This window comes from Balaenoptera physalus, assembly GCF_965194825.1.
Source record: "Balaenoptera physalus genome assembly, chromosome: 4".
Classification (NCBI taxonomy): Eukaryota; Metazoa; Chordata; class Mammalia; order Artiodactyla; family Balaenopteridae; genus Balaenoptera; species Balaenoptera physalus.
Genome location: NC_138891.1, coordinates 62480954 through 62496398, shown reverse-complemented (window position 1 = coordinate 62496398; position 15445 = coordinate 62480954). Strand labels below are relative to the sequence as shown.

At 43.9% G+C, this 15445-nt stretch overlaps 1 protein-coding gene across 4 annotated transcripts in view; it reads left to right on the top strand.

Moving 5' to 3' along the window:
• Window positions 1–920: 920 nt before the first annotated feature.
• The window catches only part of MCF2L2 (MCF.2 cell line derived transforming sequence-like 2), a 240006-nt gene continuing 225481 nt past the window's right edge, over window positions 921–15445 (top strand). For 2 of the 4 annotated variants that reach the window (XR_014262970.1, XM_082459954.1), the window contains exon 1: window positions 926–1715. Coding sequence is in view for 3 of the 4 variants with exons in the window: in XM_082459954.1 (XP_082316080.1) it covers window positions 1640–1715 (76 nt within the window). In the remaining variant the exon portion in view is untranslated. Of the gene's footprint in view, window positions 1716–15445 lie in introns of all 4 variants that reach the window. The other 2 variants (XM_082459953.1, XM_082459952.1) reach the window with 2 other exon arrangements.

Sequence of the window (15445 nt, the reverse complement as noted above, 5' to 3'; positions counted from 1 at the left end):
TGTGCAGGCAGAGTGCAAAGAGCCCAAACATCACAGGAGAGAAGAACCTCTGCACAAATTTCACGTAGCAGGTGGACTAACATCATCTCTTAACCACAGCCCACAATTGTTAGCAGAGAGCATTTAAAAACGTCCCTAAACCCCTGGGATGAGTGGCTATTACTAGAAATTGAATCCAAGGTGTTTGTTTGGGGTTTGGCTTTTTACATGCCAAAGAGGAAAGCTGAGCTTCCCGGAATTGGCTCAGAACCTGTGGGTGGTCCTGGCACTCTCGCGACAGGGTCCCCCCTTTTAGGAATGGACTGGGGGACAACCTGACTAGATTCTCGTTTGCTCAGGCTTTTCACGTGGAGCTCTACTGAATTCGGTTAGTCCGCCTGTCAGGTAGTATCTGGAGCCACCTAAGGAAGCCCCGGGACAGCGTCTACCACTGGATAGTTGCGGGTCAGACGCTCTCCGCAATGGCGCTGTGTCAGAGCCTTTCCAGGAGGGCTCACTGGCGCGCCTGACAGTTGGCAGACGGAGCGGGGGCGCACGGGAGGAGCTGCACAAAGGAAAAGGCCCACACAGTGGAGACACACGTACGCACACGCGTGCGGAGCCAGGTCGGTGCACGGCCCGCGCTCCCGGCTCCAAATGCGGGTGTGTCCAGTGGACGCTGATAACTGAATGAGACAACCCCTAACAGGGGGAAACAAACGCCAGCCACCGCCCCTCCCCCAAGCCCGGAGTCAGTGGATGGGACGGGCAGCTGGGCCTCAAACAGCCCTCCTTCCAGAGCCCCAGCGGGGCGGCCGCAGAGCTCCCTGCCAGTCACTTTCTCGCCTCGGCTTCTCCGCAGATACCTGGCGGGGAAGGAGGAGAGACGAGCCAGGGAACCGAGCGTCTGGCGTTCAGAACCCCGGTGCTGGCGGGCGCACCAAACTCGCTGTCTCCTCTCCCACAATTGGAGGACAAATCTTGAATCGCCCCCATTCTTAGGGGAATGGGCGCACCTGCCCCACCCGAAAAAGGGTGGTGCTCGGGCGCGTGCGCGCCTCTCCGGGAGCCTCGGGCACCGCCCCCGGGCGGGGAAAGGTGGGCGCGGAGGCGGGAAGCGCAAGGGCGCGCGGCGACGCGGGGTAGGCTGCACGGCTGAGCCCTGGACACCTCAGCTCCTCTGCCTTCCGCACCCGCAGACTCCGCGTGCCCCCTGCGCGCTGACAGAGCATCCTTCATCCCGACGCGACCCTCCCGGGAGGCAGCGCAGGACATCTGACCACAAATCCAGAAACCCATGCGCCCCCTCGGCCCGCGACGCCAGAAGCGCGGTTACAGCGAGATTGGGGCGACTTGCTTTTCTCCTCTCCGGAACTGCAGCTTCCCTCTCTCGTAAAGCCAGTCGTCAAATTGGAAAAGCCGCTCCACCTAATCTTTAAAATAACCCCCTCCGGGGTGTGGTTGGCGTCCTCTAACCGCGCGGCCCTGGAGAGTTGGCCTTGGCTGGGAGTGACTCTCGTTTTGTGCCTGAGGAGAGCGAGGAAGAGTGTGAGGGCCGAGCATCCTTGCGAAGAGATGCCTTTAAAAAGTCATCCATAGCATCAGTAGAAACAGTTTTGCGTTGCTTTGTTTTGTTTATGCCGAGTGGTTTTTCGGCGAAATGCAGTTTTGGTTAAAAGAAGAAATGGCCCCTCAGGAGTTCACCCGGCGACTGACCAGAGTGATCGCTTGTGTCGGTAAATGACGCTTAATTCTGCGTTTTATTAATGGAGGGTGGGGGCGTTGTCTGGGACCTGGTCTCCCCCCACCCCGCCCTCCGTCGCAGCCCTGGGATGGCCGAGGGGCCCCTGCCCAGCGTGTGGGCCTCGCTGCCTCCGGTGCTGCTCTGTAACAGGCGTCCCTGAGGCGCTGCGCTCGTGGCCTTGGACGTCCCCCGCGTCTGGCGGAGCCGGAGCAGGCCATGGGGCAGGAGCCTTCACCAGGCAATTGCCGGGTCTGTTGAGCGCTAAACCCGGGGCTAGCTGGCTGTTAGGATCTGTTACCCGCTGCTGACCGCGGGCAGGGGTGGCCAGTTGTGTAGTGATTGACCCGATACTGAGAAAGGAGAGGGAACGGGAGGAACGAAGGCCGGTGCTTTCCAGCAGAAATCGCTGCCAAGCCACTGGAGGGTCCTTCACGAGACAGCGTGCTGGGATGATGCAGGTCACAGTAGAGGGCCGGGGCGCAGTCCAGCTCCCTGGCTTGTTCTGTAGAAGTACGGCCTGGAGGTGTCGCTCCGCCCCAGGTGAACCCCGCCGAGAAACCTCTGCCAGCCCCACGAGACTGAGCAATTCTAATCCTCTTCCATGAGTTTACAATGGGGAGCAAAACATGCGTGCATTCCTCCTGAAATAAGGGTTGTGATGGAAGGACAGGCCCTATACAGTAAGAGAACATTGAGACAGTGGCAAGGTAATTCCTTCTTTCTCCCCCACATTTTCTCCCCCACCCCTTCCCTGGACCTCCTCAAATAAAAAAACACATTCAGGTTCAGATCCTTTGGATTTAGATGACTAGAATTATCCCGATAATTTTCTCTGTTGCTCATTTCACTCTGAGACCCTTCTGTGAATGCAAATCAGTTTTTATTGATGAAGTCAGGAAGTTTTTATCTCAGTGTTCCACGCATTTGTTAAAAATTCCTTTTTGGTATTTATATGATAAATATTGCTTCAATTAGTGAGCAGTGACTGCTCTTTGAGCACACTGGTTCAGTGTGTTTAGTGCAATAATGATATACATCTGGAATGATACACATGTGATATATTTTGTGAAGATGATTTGTATGGGGAGGCTCATTCAGTTTTAAAAAATGTTTCTGGTGCCAAATGTGGCCGCTGAACTGGTTTTTCTTTAAGACAAAACGTCAGTATAATCCTACCAGGGAAGGCCGAATGTGAAATACTGCTGAAGATAGGATAAAATAAAGCAGAACTTGGAGTTTGAAATATATTGAATGCGGAAATGATTGAGCTAAATACCAACATGTGCAAGAAACTGTGGTGCAGGAAAGAGCAGTGGACTGGGTGTGTGACCATCTCAATTTGAATTCTGCTCTGGACAAGTCATTCCACCTCAGGCTGGAAATTGGGAATTTTAATAATCCTTCCCCACCCAGCTCAGTCTGCTTGTAAGATAATGTGGGTGAAAACACCATCTAACCTGTGAATGTGTTATTGGTCCGTGAAGCTTCCCATCTGTTAAACGAGGAGGTAGACTTGGATGATTATTAAGTTCTCTCCTGTTTCTTCTTTTTTTTTTTTTAATTGGGGTATAGCTGTTTTACAATGTTATGTTAGTTTCTACTGTACAGAGAAGTGACGTAGAGTTCCCTGTGCTGTACAGCAGGTTCTCATTAGTTATCTATTTTATACATATTAGTGTATATGTGTCAATCCCAATCTCCCAATTCATCTCCCCCCTTTCCCCGCTTGGTGTCCATACGTTTGTTCTCTACATCTGTGTCTCTATTTCTGCCTTGCAAACCGGTTCATCTGTACCATTTTTCTAGATTCCACATATATGCGTGAATATACGATATTTGTTTTCCTTTTTCTGACTTACTTCACTCTGTATGGCAGTCTCTAGGTCCATCCACGTCTCTACAAATGACCCAGTTTTGTTCCTTTTTATGGCTGAGTAATATTCCATTGCATATATGTACCACATCTTCTTTATCCATTCGTCTGTCAATGGGCATTTAGGTTGCTTCCATGACCTGGCTATTGTAAATAGTGCTGCAATGAACATTGGGGTGCATGTGCCTTTTTTTTTTTTTTTGCACATTTCTTTTTTTTAAAAAATAAATTTATTTTATTTATTTATTTTTGGCTGCGTTGGGTCTTTGTTGCTGTACGTGGGCTTTTCTCTAGTTGCGGAGAGCGGGGACCACTCCTCCCCGCAGTGCACAGGCCTCTCACCGCAGCGGCCCCTCTCACCGCAGCGGCCCCTCTCACTGTGGACACAGGCTCCAGGTGCACGGGCTTCAGTAGTTGTGGCTCGCGAGCTTCAGAGCGCAAGCTCAGCAGTTGTGACACATGGGCCTAGTTGCTCCGCAGCATGCGGGATCCACCCAGACCAGGGCTCGAACCCATGTCCCCTGCATTGGCAGGCGGACTCTTAACCACTGCGCCACCAGGGAAGCCCCGCATGTGTCTTTTTGAATTATGGTTTCCTCTGGGTATATGCCCAGTAGTGGGATTGCTGGGTCATATGGTAGTTCTATTTTTAGGTTTTTAAGGACCATACTGTTCTCCGTAGTGGCTACACCAGTTTACATTCCCACCAACAGTGTAAGAGGGTTCCTTTTTCTCCACACCCTCTCCAGCATTTATTGTTCATAGATTTTCCGATGATGCTCATTCTAACCGGTGTGAGGTGATAACTCATTGTAGTTTTGATTTGAATTTCTCTAATAATTAGTGATGTTGAGCATCTTTTCATGTGCCTCTTGGCCATCTCTATGTCTTCTTTGGAGAAATGTGTATTTAGGTCTTCTGCCCATTTTTTGATTGGGTTGTTTGTTTTTTTGATATTGAGCTGCATGGACTGTTTGTATATTTTGGATGTTAATCCTTGGTCCGTTGATTTGTTTGCAAATATTTTCTCCCACTCTGAGGGTTGTCTTTTCATCTTGTTTATGGTTTCCTTTGCTGTGCAAAAGCTTTTAAGTTTCATTAGGTCCCATTGGTTTATTTTTGTTTTTATTTCCATTACTCTAGGAGGTAGGTCAAAAAAGATCTTGCTCTGATTCATGTCAAAGAGTGTTCTTCCTATGTTTTCCTCTAAGAGTATTATAGCGTCCGGTCTTACATTTAGGTCTTTAATCCAATTTGAATTTATTTTTGTGTATGGTGTTACGGAGTGTTCTAATTTCATTCTTTTACGTGTAGCTGTCCACTTCTCCCAGCAAGGTCTCTCTTATTTCTGTGGATGTAGGATCTTCTCGAAGATCTGGTAGGCAACATTCTTTGGCTGACACCAGGCTGCCCGTGGGGCCCAGACTATGGTATTTTCTTGTCCACCTTGCTCCCTCCCTCTTTCCATAGTCAGCTCCATGCAAGATGAATTTGTTGTAGTTTCTGCCCTCAAAGAACTTCTAAAGACCCCTGGCATTTGTGTGCTTTACAGCATTCTGTCTCCTCCTGTGTAATCTCACAAACCTGTGAAGTAGATGGGGTATACATTATCACCCCCATCTTACAATGAAGGAATTGAGACTTAGGAGGTTCATCTTTTAAGGTTTCAAGAGGTTAATGAATGGCAGGCTCAGGACCAGAAGGCATTCTTCAGATGCTCTGTTTGGGGGTCTCACTGAGGGGGGTCTGTAACCCTGCAGCAGCCCCTGACTTCATGGAGAGCTGCACTGAGTAGCAAGTGGAGTAACTAGTGGAGTTACTAGTTACAAGGCAGCTAGTGGCTGCCTTGAGGGAGTGTGCAATAATCTGTTCTCTGCTGGGAATCAGCTGCTCTCCTTGCTTCTTTCTTTGCAGCTGGCCTAGAGAGAGTAATTCAAGGCCACCTCAGAAGGTGCCTCTCACACAGTGCACTTTGGAGATGGGGAAGCCATTGTGTGCAGGGGGGCTTCTGCTCTACATTTTATCATCACTGTAGGGACAATAGATTCACACGAAGCACTGGCTCTAGGCTGTGTTTGCAAGTGCTTTAAAATGATTTGAATCAGAATCTTTGGGAGTCGTCTATGCCTCCTTCAGGAGGAGGGTTTTGTTTGTTCTGTTTTACTCTTCTCCAAGCTGCAGTGGGCCTTCACCTGTGCCCTGGAGTCCAGTTAGAGGGTTGGCTGCTCTCCCCCCAGGAGATGAAGGCTTTTGTCTGTAGGGAGAAATGCGCTTTCCTGGGCACCTCCCCTCCTCCACGTCTGCCCTCCATGGAAGCTCTCTCTGGTCTCCCACCTGGTCCCCAATCCAGGGAGAAGAGCTGCAGGTGGCTGTGAATACCCCTTGCATCCTGGCTCACTCAGCCTTTCACAATTCATCTAAAACTTTTAGATGATTTCTTCTTATTTACTTGTATGGGGTTTAAGACAGGTTATACTTTTGTAGTTTATTTGGCTTTTTCTTGTTATTAGGGTGGGAGTGAGCTTCTTTCTAACATTCTGGGTTCCAGGGAGGAAGCAGAATGGCTTTTTACCTTGTGTATATTTCACAGAGAAAATGTGCTTTATCCACACAGCCTTCCTTCGTCACAGTGTTGTTTCAGGTAAGCTACTGTGTTTGCTGTACTAGGACCTTTGCAAACTAGTCTAGTAAACTGGGTCTCAAATGTTTTCTCTGTGTTTTGCCAGGTGACCTTGAATGTTAAATAACTGTGGTTCATTTTTTTAAAAATAAATTTATTTTATTTATTTATTTTTGGCTGCATTGGGTCTTCGTTGCTGCACGCGGGCTTTCTCTAGTTGTGGTGAGCAGGGGCTGCTGTTCGTTGTGGTGTGCAGGCTTCTCATTGTGGTGGCTTCTCTCGTTGGAGAGCACGGGCTCTAGGCGTGTGGGCTTCAGTAGTTGTGGCACGCGGGCTCAGTAGTTGTGGCTCACGAGCTCTAGAGCGCAGGCTCAGTTGTGGCGCACAGGCTTAGTTGCTCCGCGGCATGTGGAATCTTCCCGGACCAGGGCTCGAACCCGTGTCCCCTGCATTGGCAGGGGGATTCTTAACCACTGTGCCACCAGGGAAGCCCTGTAGTTCATTTTTAAGAGAGCTAAAAACTGCTTCCTTCCACCTGTTATCCAGCAACCAACTAAGCACAGGGATCTCTTGTGTCAGGGAGCCGGGGGTGTTGGACACAGTCATTGGATGCCTGGACCCCCACCAGGGCCTCCCTTGGCCTGCTGTGGCCAAGGGCCTATATTTGTGCTACAAAGGCTCATCTGTGTTCCCTATTTTAAAAAATGCTTCAAGTAGCCCAAAATTTCTGCTGAATTACACTCAGTATAGATAATTTAAAAATCTCTGCCAGAATAGTTGAAATCCTTGGGGATCAAAATGGAGATGGTCCTGCTCATCTTGGAATTTTTCCTGAAGGGTGAGACTGTTGTCACGTCTGCTCCTCCTTAGGTGTTAGTGAGTATGGCCCAGCCAGAGAGCCTCTGAGCCTAGACTAGCACCGTGGACTAGCTTTTCCCAAACAGGTATAGGTTCTTTTTCTGTTTACTGTGAGAGATGGGAATTGGTTGATTTTAATGAGTTTGGAAAGGAAGACTATGTCATTATCATAGGCTTACTGAATTCAAGCACTTATTTCTTACTAGCAGGCAATAATGATAATAACCTCAGGAGATTTTGGAATTTAACACACTGATGTTATTAAAGATGAGTGTATTTAATTCACATCAGCGAAGGACAAAATAGTTTGTTTTGTAGCACTCTACTAGTAGTGGCAGGGCCAGAATTTGAACCCAGTCACATTTGGCTCCAGAGTCTGCACTCCTGATCACTGCTACTCCGTAGTCCATGCTCTCTAGGTTGTGGAGGAATCTCACAGAACCTCAGAGCAGGAAGCTCCACTGGGCCTCATCAGCAAAGTGCGCCATCAGGACCTGAGGCCGCTGTTTGCTCGCTGCTGTCACCTAGTCTCTGCTTCCCTCTGGTGTCTGGACCATTTTTCTGCTCATCTTTGCAGACTAACTCTCTATGCATTGATCAATGGGTATGAACCCCATGTGGCCATCCCCAGCCACTGTCCCCTTCCAGATCTAGAGACTGGGTCTCTCTGTACAACTTCACTTTCTGGAGAATCTGATTGGTCCAGCTGAAAGGAAGCTTAGGCATTTCTGATCATGTCAGCTGTGGGCTCAGAAATTGGCTTGGTCTTGGATTGGGGGAGGAAATCCTCGGAGGAGAGGGCTTTAGACTGTGCAACACCTCCAGACAAATGTGGTAACTTGGAAGGCACTGACCTTATGCTGTCAACCTTTAGAATTAGTAAGGGTATGAAATACTGGGGCAGTTTTAACGGCTTACTCCGGGCAAAACAGAAGCTTGCCTTGTTTTCAGTGTGCTGCTTCTTTCTTTGGGGTATATTCCAAGGCCCACTACCCTTATGTGGCCACCTAGGTGCTTAGGCACCACAACTACATCAAGATATCAACTGGTCAATGAACAGATTTTTACAGAGTGCCATCCATGAACAAGGCACTGTGCCAGGCCTACAGCCCACGAGCTGTTGAGGGGAGAGCGTTAGATGGGGTATCTGCCGGCCTGAGTTGAACGCCGGCTGAGTAACCCGGCGGCGCCTGCAACACCCAGCAGATAAAGGATCTAAGGGGTTTGGGGAGGAGGCCTGAAAGCCTCTGGCCTGGAGGAGAGTCTGAGGCACAATCTGATAGTTAACATCAAGAGTCAGGCCAAAAAAGCCACAAGCTGGTCCCTGATTGGTTGCTAATCCAGATAGTGCTATGAGTTTGGAGGCTGAAGTTGTTGTGAGCCTCAGTGATTCAATAAAGCTTCATACTAGATGTGTGACTTGAGCTGGATCCGAATGGAAGGAGAGGATTTAGGTAGGTGGAGAGGGGGTGGGGTGAGGAACGGCCCCCTCTGGTGCCTGCGTTGCTTTTCCTGTGCTAGTTGTCTCATCTATTCTACTCTTCGCTCATGCCTCCCTGGTCAGTGATCCTCTCCCCTGGACAACTGAGAAGCTTTGCCTTGAAAGCAAGAATGACCTCAAGCCAGAAGGCAGATCTATGGTGTCTTACCGTTCTTCTTTCTTCATATACATAGATCCTTTTCTGGGGGAAAGAAGCTGGAGAGGCTAGAGGACATGGAAATAATATTAAAAATGGTGTTTTCATAGCTACCATTTATTTTCTGCCTGTTAAGTGTCACATATTGTGCTATATATATATATATATATATATATATATATATATATACTGTTGATTTAATTAAATTTAATCAGAAGTACAGTCCATTTTTATGGAGTAGAAATTTGAGGCTTAAACAGGTTAGGAAACTTGCCCAACGTCATACTAGGTGGAAAGGTCAGAATTAGAAGTCAGGATTGGCTGTTTTCAAGACCTATGGGTTGTCATAGAGAATTCCATTGCAGAATGGAATATAAACCAGTAAATGATAGACATGTTATTAGTGAGTTTTAAAAATCTTTCGAAAAACCTGATGGAAGCGAAAAGCATTGGTTCCCTGATTATAAGTATTTTACTAGCCACTTGAAATGTTCATTTATTAATAATCACTTTCTTCCAAAGGAAAGCTGTCATTTAAAATTTGAGGATTTACTTTGTAGTCTTTAAACATGCAAAGGTGATAAACGTGTAACACTTAAACAAGAATAAGCTTTTGTTAAGGAAGACATTTTGGGGAGTGCTGCCTATTTGGCACTTCTTGTACAAAGCACCAGAGTCTGAGGGAAAAAAAACCTAATAAAGTTATAACTCCCAATTAGAATATAACAGCAAGGTAACAACAGCAATGTGCTCTTTTATTTGGTATAGAAGAATTCCTAGATTTAGAGGACTTTACTGTGAGGGAGATTCAAGTACAAAGTATATACAGGTGGACAAACTACAGGTGCCCAAAATGTTTGAGCACGTTGGTCTCCCCTGGCTTAGAAGCGTTAATTCTGGATTTCTTTGTCCATTTATCTTATCCCAGGTCCTCTCCAACCAGGTTTTAGTTTGTATGTCTATTTTTTTAATCTGTTATCAGATCAGTTTAAATTCATTTTAGCCCTTTTCTTTTTCTCTACCTAAGGAAGCTAGAATTAATTCAATCACCAAGGGGAAAGAGATCTGTCTGCCTGATTCTCCTTATTCAAACCCCCTATTTAAGACTAACCACATTTAGTGAGGACCTCCAGAGCTGGGCACTGGGCCAGGTGCTGGGGCTGGGGTGTGAAGGAGCAGCCGTGACCCCTGCCGGTGGCCATAGGCCCTGTGAAGGCCAGAGCCAGGCCACCTCCACTGCCGTAGCCCCAGTGCCCTGCACCGCTCCTCAGGTGTACTGGGGACTTGGAGGAATGGAAGGTCCTCCTGGAGCTTACAGTCTGACAAGGAGGCAGGTGGTAAGTTGCAGGCTTCAGGAGGGAATTTTAGGCAGTCAGCCGTCACTCCCCAGTTCCTCATCTCAAGGGCCTCTCTCCTTGTGGTCTCCTAGCCTCTCTGCTTCTCTGTCCCCCACATTTGCCGCCTTGCTTGTGCACCTGGTGATTCAGTTGTGAAACTCAACTCTTTTCCTCAGTATCTCAAAACTCATGTACATAGAAGCTTAGAGGGTTTAGGAGAATTTTCTGAGGATGGGAGAGGAGGTGTTTATGGTCTGGAAACACAGACACTTTGAAAAATGGAGCTGGAGGCATCACTGTGTTTAAAATGTCCTGTGTCCACTCGTTTTACAGGCCCTTCCCTTCTCCATATCACTGGCTCCTTCCCTCCCCTGTGGCTCCCTTCTCTCTCTCTCTCCCTCTTTTGTTTTTCCATTAAAAAATTGAGTTTATTTGTTTATTTTTGGCAAATAAAAATTGTATATTTAAGGTGTACAGTGTGATATTTTGATATACGTATACATTGTGAAATGATTACAACCATCAAAGTAACTAACATAACCATTACCTCCCATAGTTACTTTCTTATTTGTTTGTTTAAAAAAAATTTTTTTATCGAGGTATAGTTGATTTACAATATTATATTAGTTTCAGGTATACAGCATACTGATTCACAGTTTTTATAGAGTTATTCTTTCCTCTCTTTTTCTCCCCCACTGTCGAGGAAGGTCTGGTGCAGGACCTAGACTAGAAGGATGGGCCTCATGAACTCCCCCACCCGTATCCCTCTACTTTTCATTCCATTTTGTTTCCGTTGCATTATTTTTCCCTCTGGCAACCAAAAGAAGCTTTGCTTACAAAGGAGGAAAAATCTCTCAGGCTGTGAAATGGGATTTAGACCTTGACATATGGCGCAGAGGTGGGGAGGAAAATTCCACTATTCAAACCTGGTTTTTCCCTTCAGGAGTGGCATGAGCATTTTCTCCCTCGGTGCCTTGGGAAAACTAAACCAGATTTTAAAACGAAAGGTCATGTTCATCATTTTCTGTGGCTTTATGGTATAATCTAAAAAAGAAACAGAAGAAATGAGAGGGGAACGAATATTATGTGATATTTCATAAAGGCTTTAAAAACTCTGTTTATAAAAATAATACATGGCCTGTGTTTAAGGTTTGGAAGAGTCAATATTAAGATATTAGTTCTCCCCAAATTGAGCTATAAATTAAACACAACTCCAGTCATAAGTCTATTAAGTTCTTTTTGGGGTAGAAATCAACCAGCCGATTTTAAAGTTTATGTTTGGCTAAAAGGTACTATAATAGGCAAAAAAGAATTTCTACAAAACAAAGTAATCAAGACAGTGTGGTATTGGCGAAAGGATAGACACATAGATCAATGGAACAGAATAGAGAATCCAGAAATAGTCTCACACAAATATGGCCAGTTGATTTTTGACAAAGGTGTGAAAGGCAGTTCAGTGGAAAAAAGTATAAAGGCAACTTCAACAAAAGTTGCTGGGACAATTGGGCATCTATATTCAAAGAATGAACCTTGACCTATACCTCACCCCATATATACAAGAATTAACTCAAAAGTAGATCATGGACCTAAATGTAAAACCTTGGTTGAACAGAGTTCTTAGGTCGACACCAAAAGTATGATTCATGAAAGAAAAATTTGATAAATTGGATTTCGTCAAAATTAAAGATGTTAGCTCTGCAAAAGATACTGTTAGAGAATGAAAAGACAACTAACTGACTGGGGGAAAAATATGAGTCACATATCTGACAAAGGACTTCTATCCAGAATACATAAAGAACTCTCAAACTCAACGAAAAATAAAAAACAAACAACCCAAGTTAAAAAATGGGCAAAAAAAAAAATTGAATGGATGCCTTACCAAAGAAGATACACAGATGGAAAATAAGCTCATGAAAATATGCTCAACATCAGTAATCATCAGGGAAATTGCATACCTTTTAGAGCAGCTTAAAAAATCATAATACCAGGTCATGATAAGAATGAGGAGGATCTGGATCTCTTACACACTGTAGGTGGGAATGTAAAATGGTACAGCCACTTTGGAAAATGGTTGGCAGTTACATATAAAGTTAAATGTATACTTACTCTACAACCCAGTAATCCCACCCCTGGAGAAATGAAAACTTATGGTCACACAAAATATGTAAGTGAATGTTTATAGCAGCTTTATTCTTTTTTTTCTTTTTTAAAAAATTTATTTATTTATTTATTTATTTTTGGCTGCATTGGGTCTTTGTTGCTGCGTGCGGGCTTTGTTAATTATATTAATTCCATATATTATAAAACATCTTCACAAACAATAATTTAATGTATTTATAATTTTTTACTATGTGGTTATACCGTAATTTATTTAAATATTGCCCTAATGTTGGTCATACAGATTGTTTCCAGTTTCTCAGTGTTATTTTTTTTTTAAATGCAAGGATATCTTTGTTCAGAAATCTTTGCACATATTTCATACACTTCAGACTTTTTTTTAAGGATAGAGTTCTAGAAAATGTTATTATTAGATCAAAGAATATGAGTACTAAGTTTTAAAATACATTTTGATCAAATTGCCTTCTGGGAAACTTATACCATTTTAGTGGCCTGTCAACAGAGTGTAGGGGGGTTCTTGATTTCACCAGATCTCTTTATCAGCGTTTGTGATCATCTGTTTCCTTATATGTCAAATGGGAGAAATGACAGCGTTTTGAAGTAATGCGCGTTAAGTGCATGGCACAATACCTGCGATGTTGTTAGCCGTCTTTGGTGATATTATTTTAATTTTTGCTTGTTTGATGAAAGTGGCATAGTATGCCACTTTAAAAAAGTTTTTTAATTACTAGTGAACTAGAATGATTTTTAAAAAAAATTTATTTCTTTCTTTATTTTTGGGTGTGTTGGGTCTTCGTTTCTGTGCGAGGGCTTTCTCCAGTTGCGGCAAGCGGGGGCCACTCTTCATCGCGGTGCGCGGGCCTCTCACTATCGCGGCCTCTCTTGTTGCGGAGCACAGGCTCCAGACACGCAGGCTCAGCAATTGTGGCTCACGGGCCCAGTTGCTCCGCGGCATGTGGGATCTTCCCAGACCAGGGCTCGAACCAGTGTCCCCTGCATTGGCAGGCGGACTCTCAACCACTGCGCCACCAGGGAAGCCCTAGAATGATTTTTTTAATAAGTTTATTTGCTGTTTGAATTTTTGCTTTGTGACTTGTTCATGTGTACTTTGGAACCAATATATTTTTGTGTAGGTTTTTTCTATGTCAAATATATTAAGTCTTTGTTAAGTTTAAGCAAGTATTTTTTACATTCCAGTTTGCTATTTATTTTATAATTTTTTTGAGTTTTATTTATTTTTTTATACAGCAGGTTCTCATTAGTTATCTATTTCATACATATTAGTGTATATATGTCAATCCCAATCTCCCAATTCATCACACCACCACCCCCATCCCCACGCCGCTTTCCTTATTTCATAATTTTGCTTTTGATGACTTTTAACATATAAAGGTTTTTTTTTTAATTAATATTTTTGGCTGCATTGGGTCATTGTTGCTGCGCGCGGGCTCTCTCATTGCGGTGAGTTGGGGCTACTCTTCATTGCGGTGCGCAGGCTTCTCATTGCAGTGGCTTCTCGTGTTTCGGAGCACGGGCTCTAGGCATGCGGGCTTCAGTAGCTGTGGCATGCAGGCTCAGTAGTTGTGGCACATGGGCTTAGTTGCTCCATGGCATGTGGGATCTTCCCAGACCAAGGATCGAACCCTTGTCCCCTGCATTGGCAGGCAGATTCTTAACCACTGTGCCACCAGGGAAGTCCCAACATATAAAGGTTTTTTTTTAAAAATTTTTTATTTATTTATTATTTTTATTTTTGGCTGTGTTGGGTCTTTGTTTCTGTGTGAGGGCTTTCTCCAGTTGCGGCGAGTGGGGGCCACTCTTCATCGCGGTGCGCGGGCCTCTCACTATCGCGGCCTCTCTTGTTGCGGAGCACAGGCTCCAGACGCACAGGCTCAGTAGTTGTGGTGCACGGGCTTAGTTGCTCTGCGGCATGTGGGATCTTCCTGGACCAGGGCTCGAACCTGTGTTCCCTGCACTGGCAGGCAGATTCTCAACCACTGCGCCACCAGAGAAGCCCCCATATAAAGGTTTTAAGATTTTGTGCAGACAAATCTTTAGGTCTTTTATTTTGTGATTTTTTTCTATTGCTTTTATACCCTTCTTCAAATAAAGAACAAGTAGATAATCATCAGGTTTTTTCTAGTATTTTAATGGCTTTATTTTTATTTAATGTTTGATTTTAAATCTCTATATGTTTTTGTCTGTGATATGAGACTCTAAATTTTTTCAGGAGCATTTATTAAATATTCCTTTGTTAACTGATGATGCCTCCTTCTTTATATATGAAGTTAGTTTAGAATTTATAGTCTGTTTCTGGGTCTTCCTTTTTATTCTTCTCTTTAGTTTTGTAACAGTTCCACATAGTTTGGATTATTATCGCTACATAACATCTTTAAATATCTTCTAGGAGAAATTCCCTTTTTCCATCAATCATTTTGTTCAAAAACGTTTTCTTAACTCTTCTAGCCTTTTTAATTCTTTCAAATAGATTTTATAATTATTCTGTTAATCCCTTTCATTCCCACAAATTTACTGTAATTTTGAATAGAATTCTATTAAGACAATAACTTAATCTGGGAAGAATTGACATTTTAAGATTTGAAATTTTTTTTCCTTTTAGAAATATGTCTTGTTCAAATATTTTGTATTTGAAGTTTTTTGTTCTTTTCATATAGATTCTTTCATTCCTGATTAAGGTTATTCCTTGGCAACTTGTGTGTTTTTGTTGTTGTTGTTGTTGCTATTGTGAATGTAATCTTTTTTTTTTCCTTACTAAATCTTTTCCCTAGTTATTGCTGTAGTATAAGATACTTATTTGGGGATATTTACTTTTTTAACCTGCTCTTTTATAGAACTATAAAGTCTAATACTTCTACAGTTTTCTCGTGTGTGTTTGTGTGTGAGTGTGTGTGTGTGTGTGTGTTTAACACATAGGTACCTGGTAAATATTTGTCATGTAATGACTGACAATCATGTCATCACTGAATAGTAGTAACTCCCTCTGGCCCTTTGTTTACTGTAGTTTGACTTTTTATTTCCACTTCATGTTTCTGTGTTAGAAGATCCAAAACAATGCTAGATATGTCAAAAGTATTATTAAAAAGAATTATGTATTTAGCCTTGGGTTCATATTATATAGAGGGTTTTATACTTGTTTCTGCTCAAGCCGTTTGTTTTAAAAGCCACATTTTAATATAATTTTAATATTCACTTAACAGAAATAATTTTAAAACCCAATCATAATGCCCACATTATTTTGCATTGTGTAGGGGCTTCACT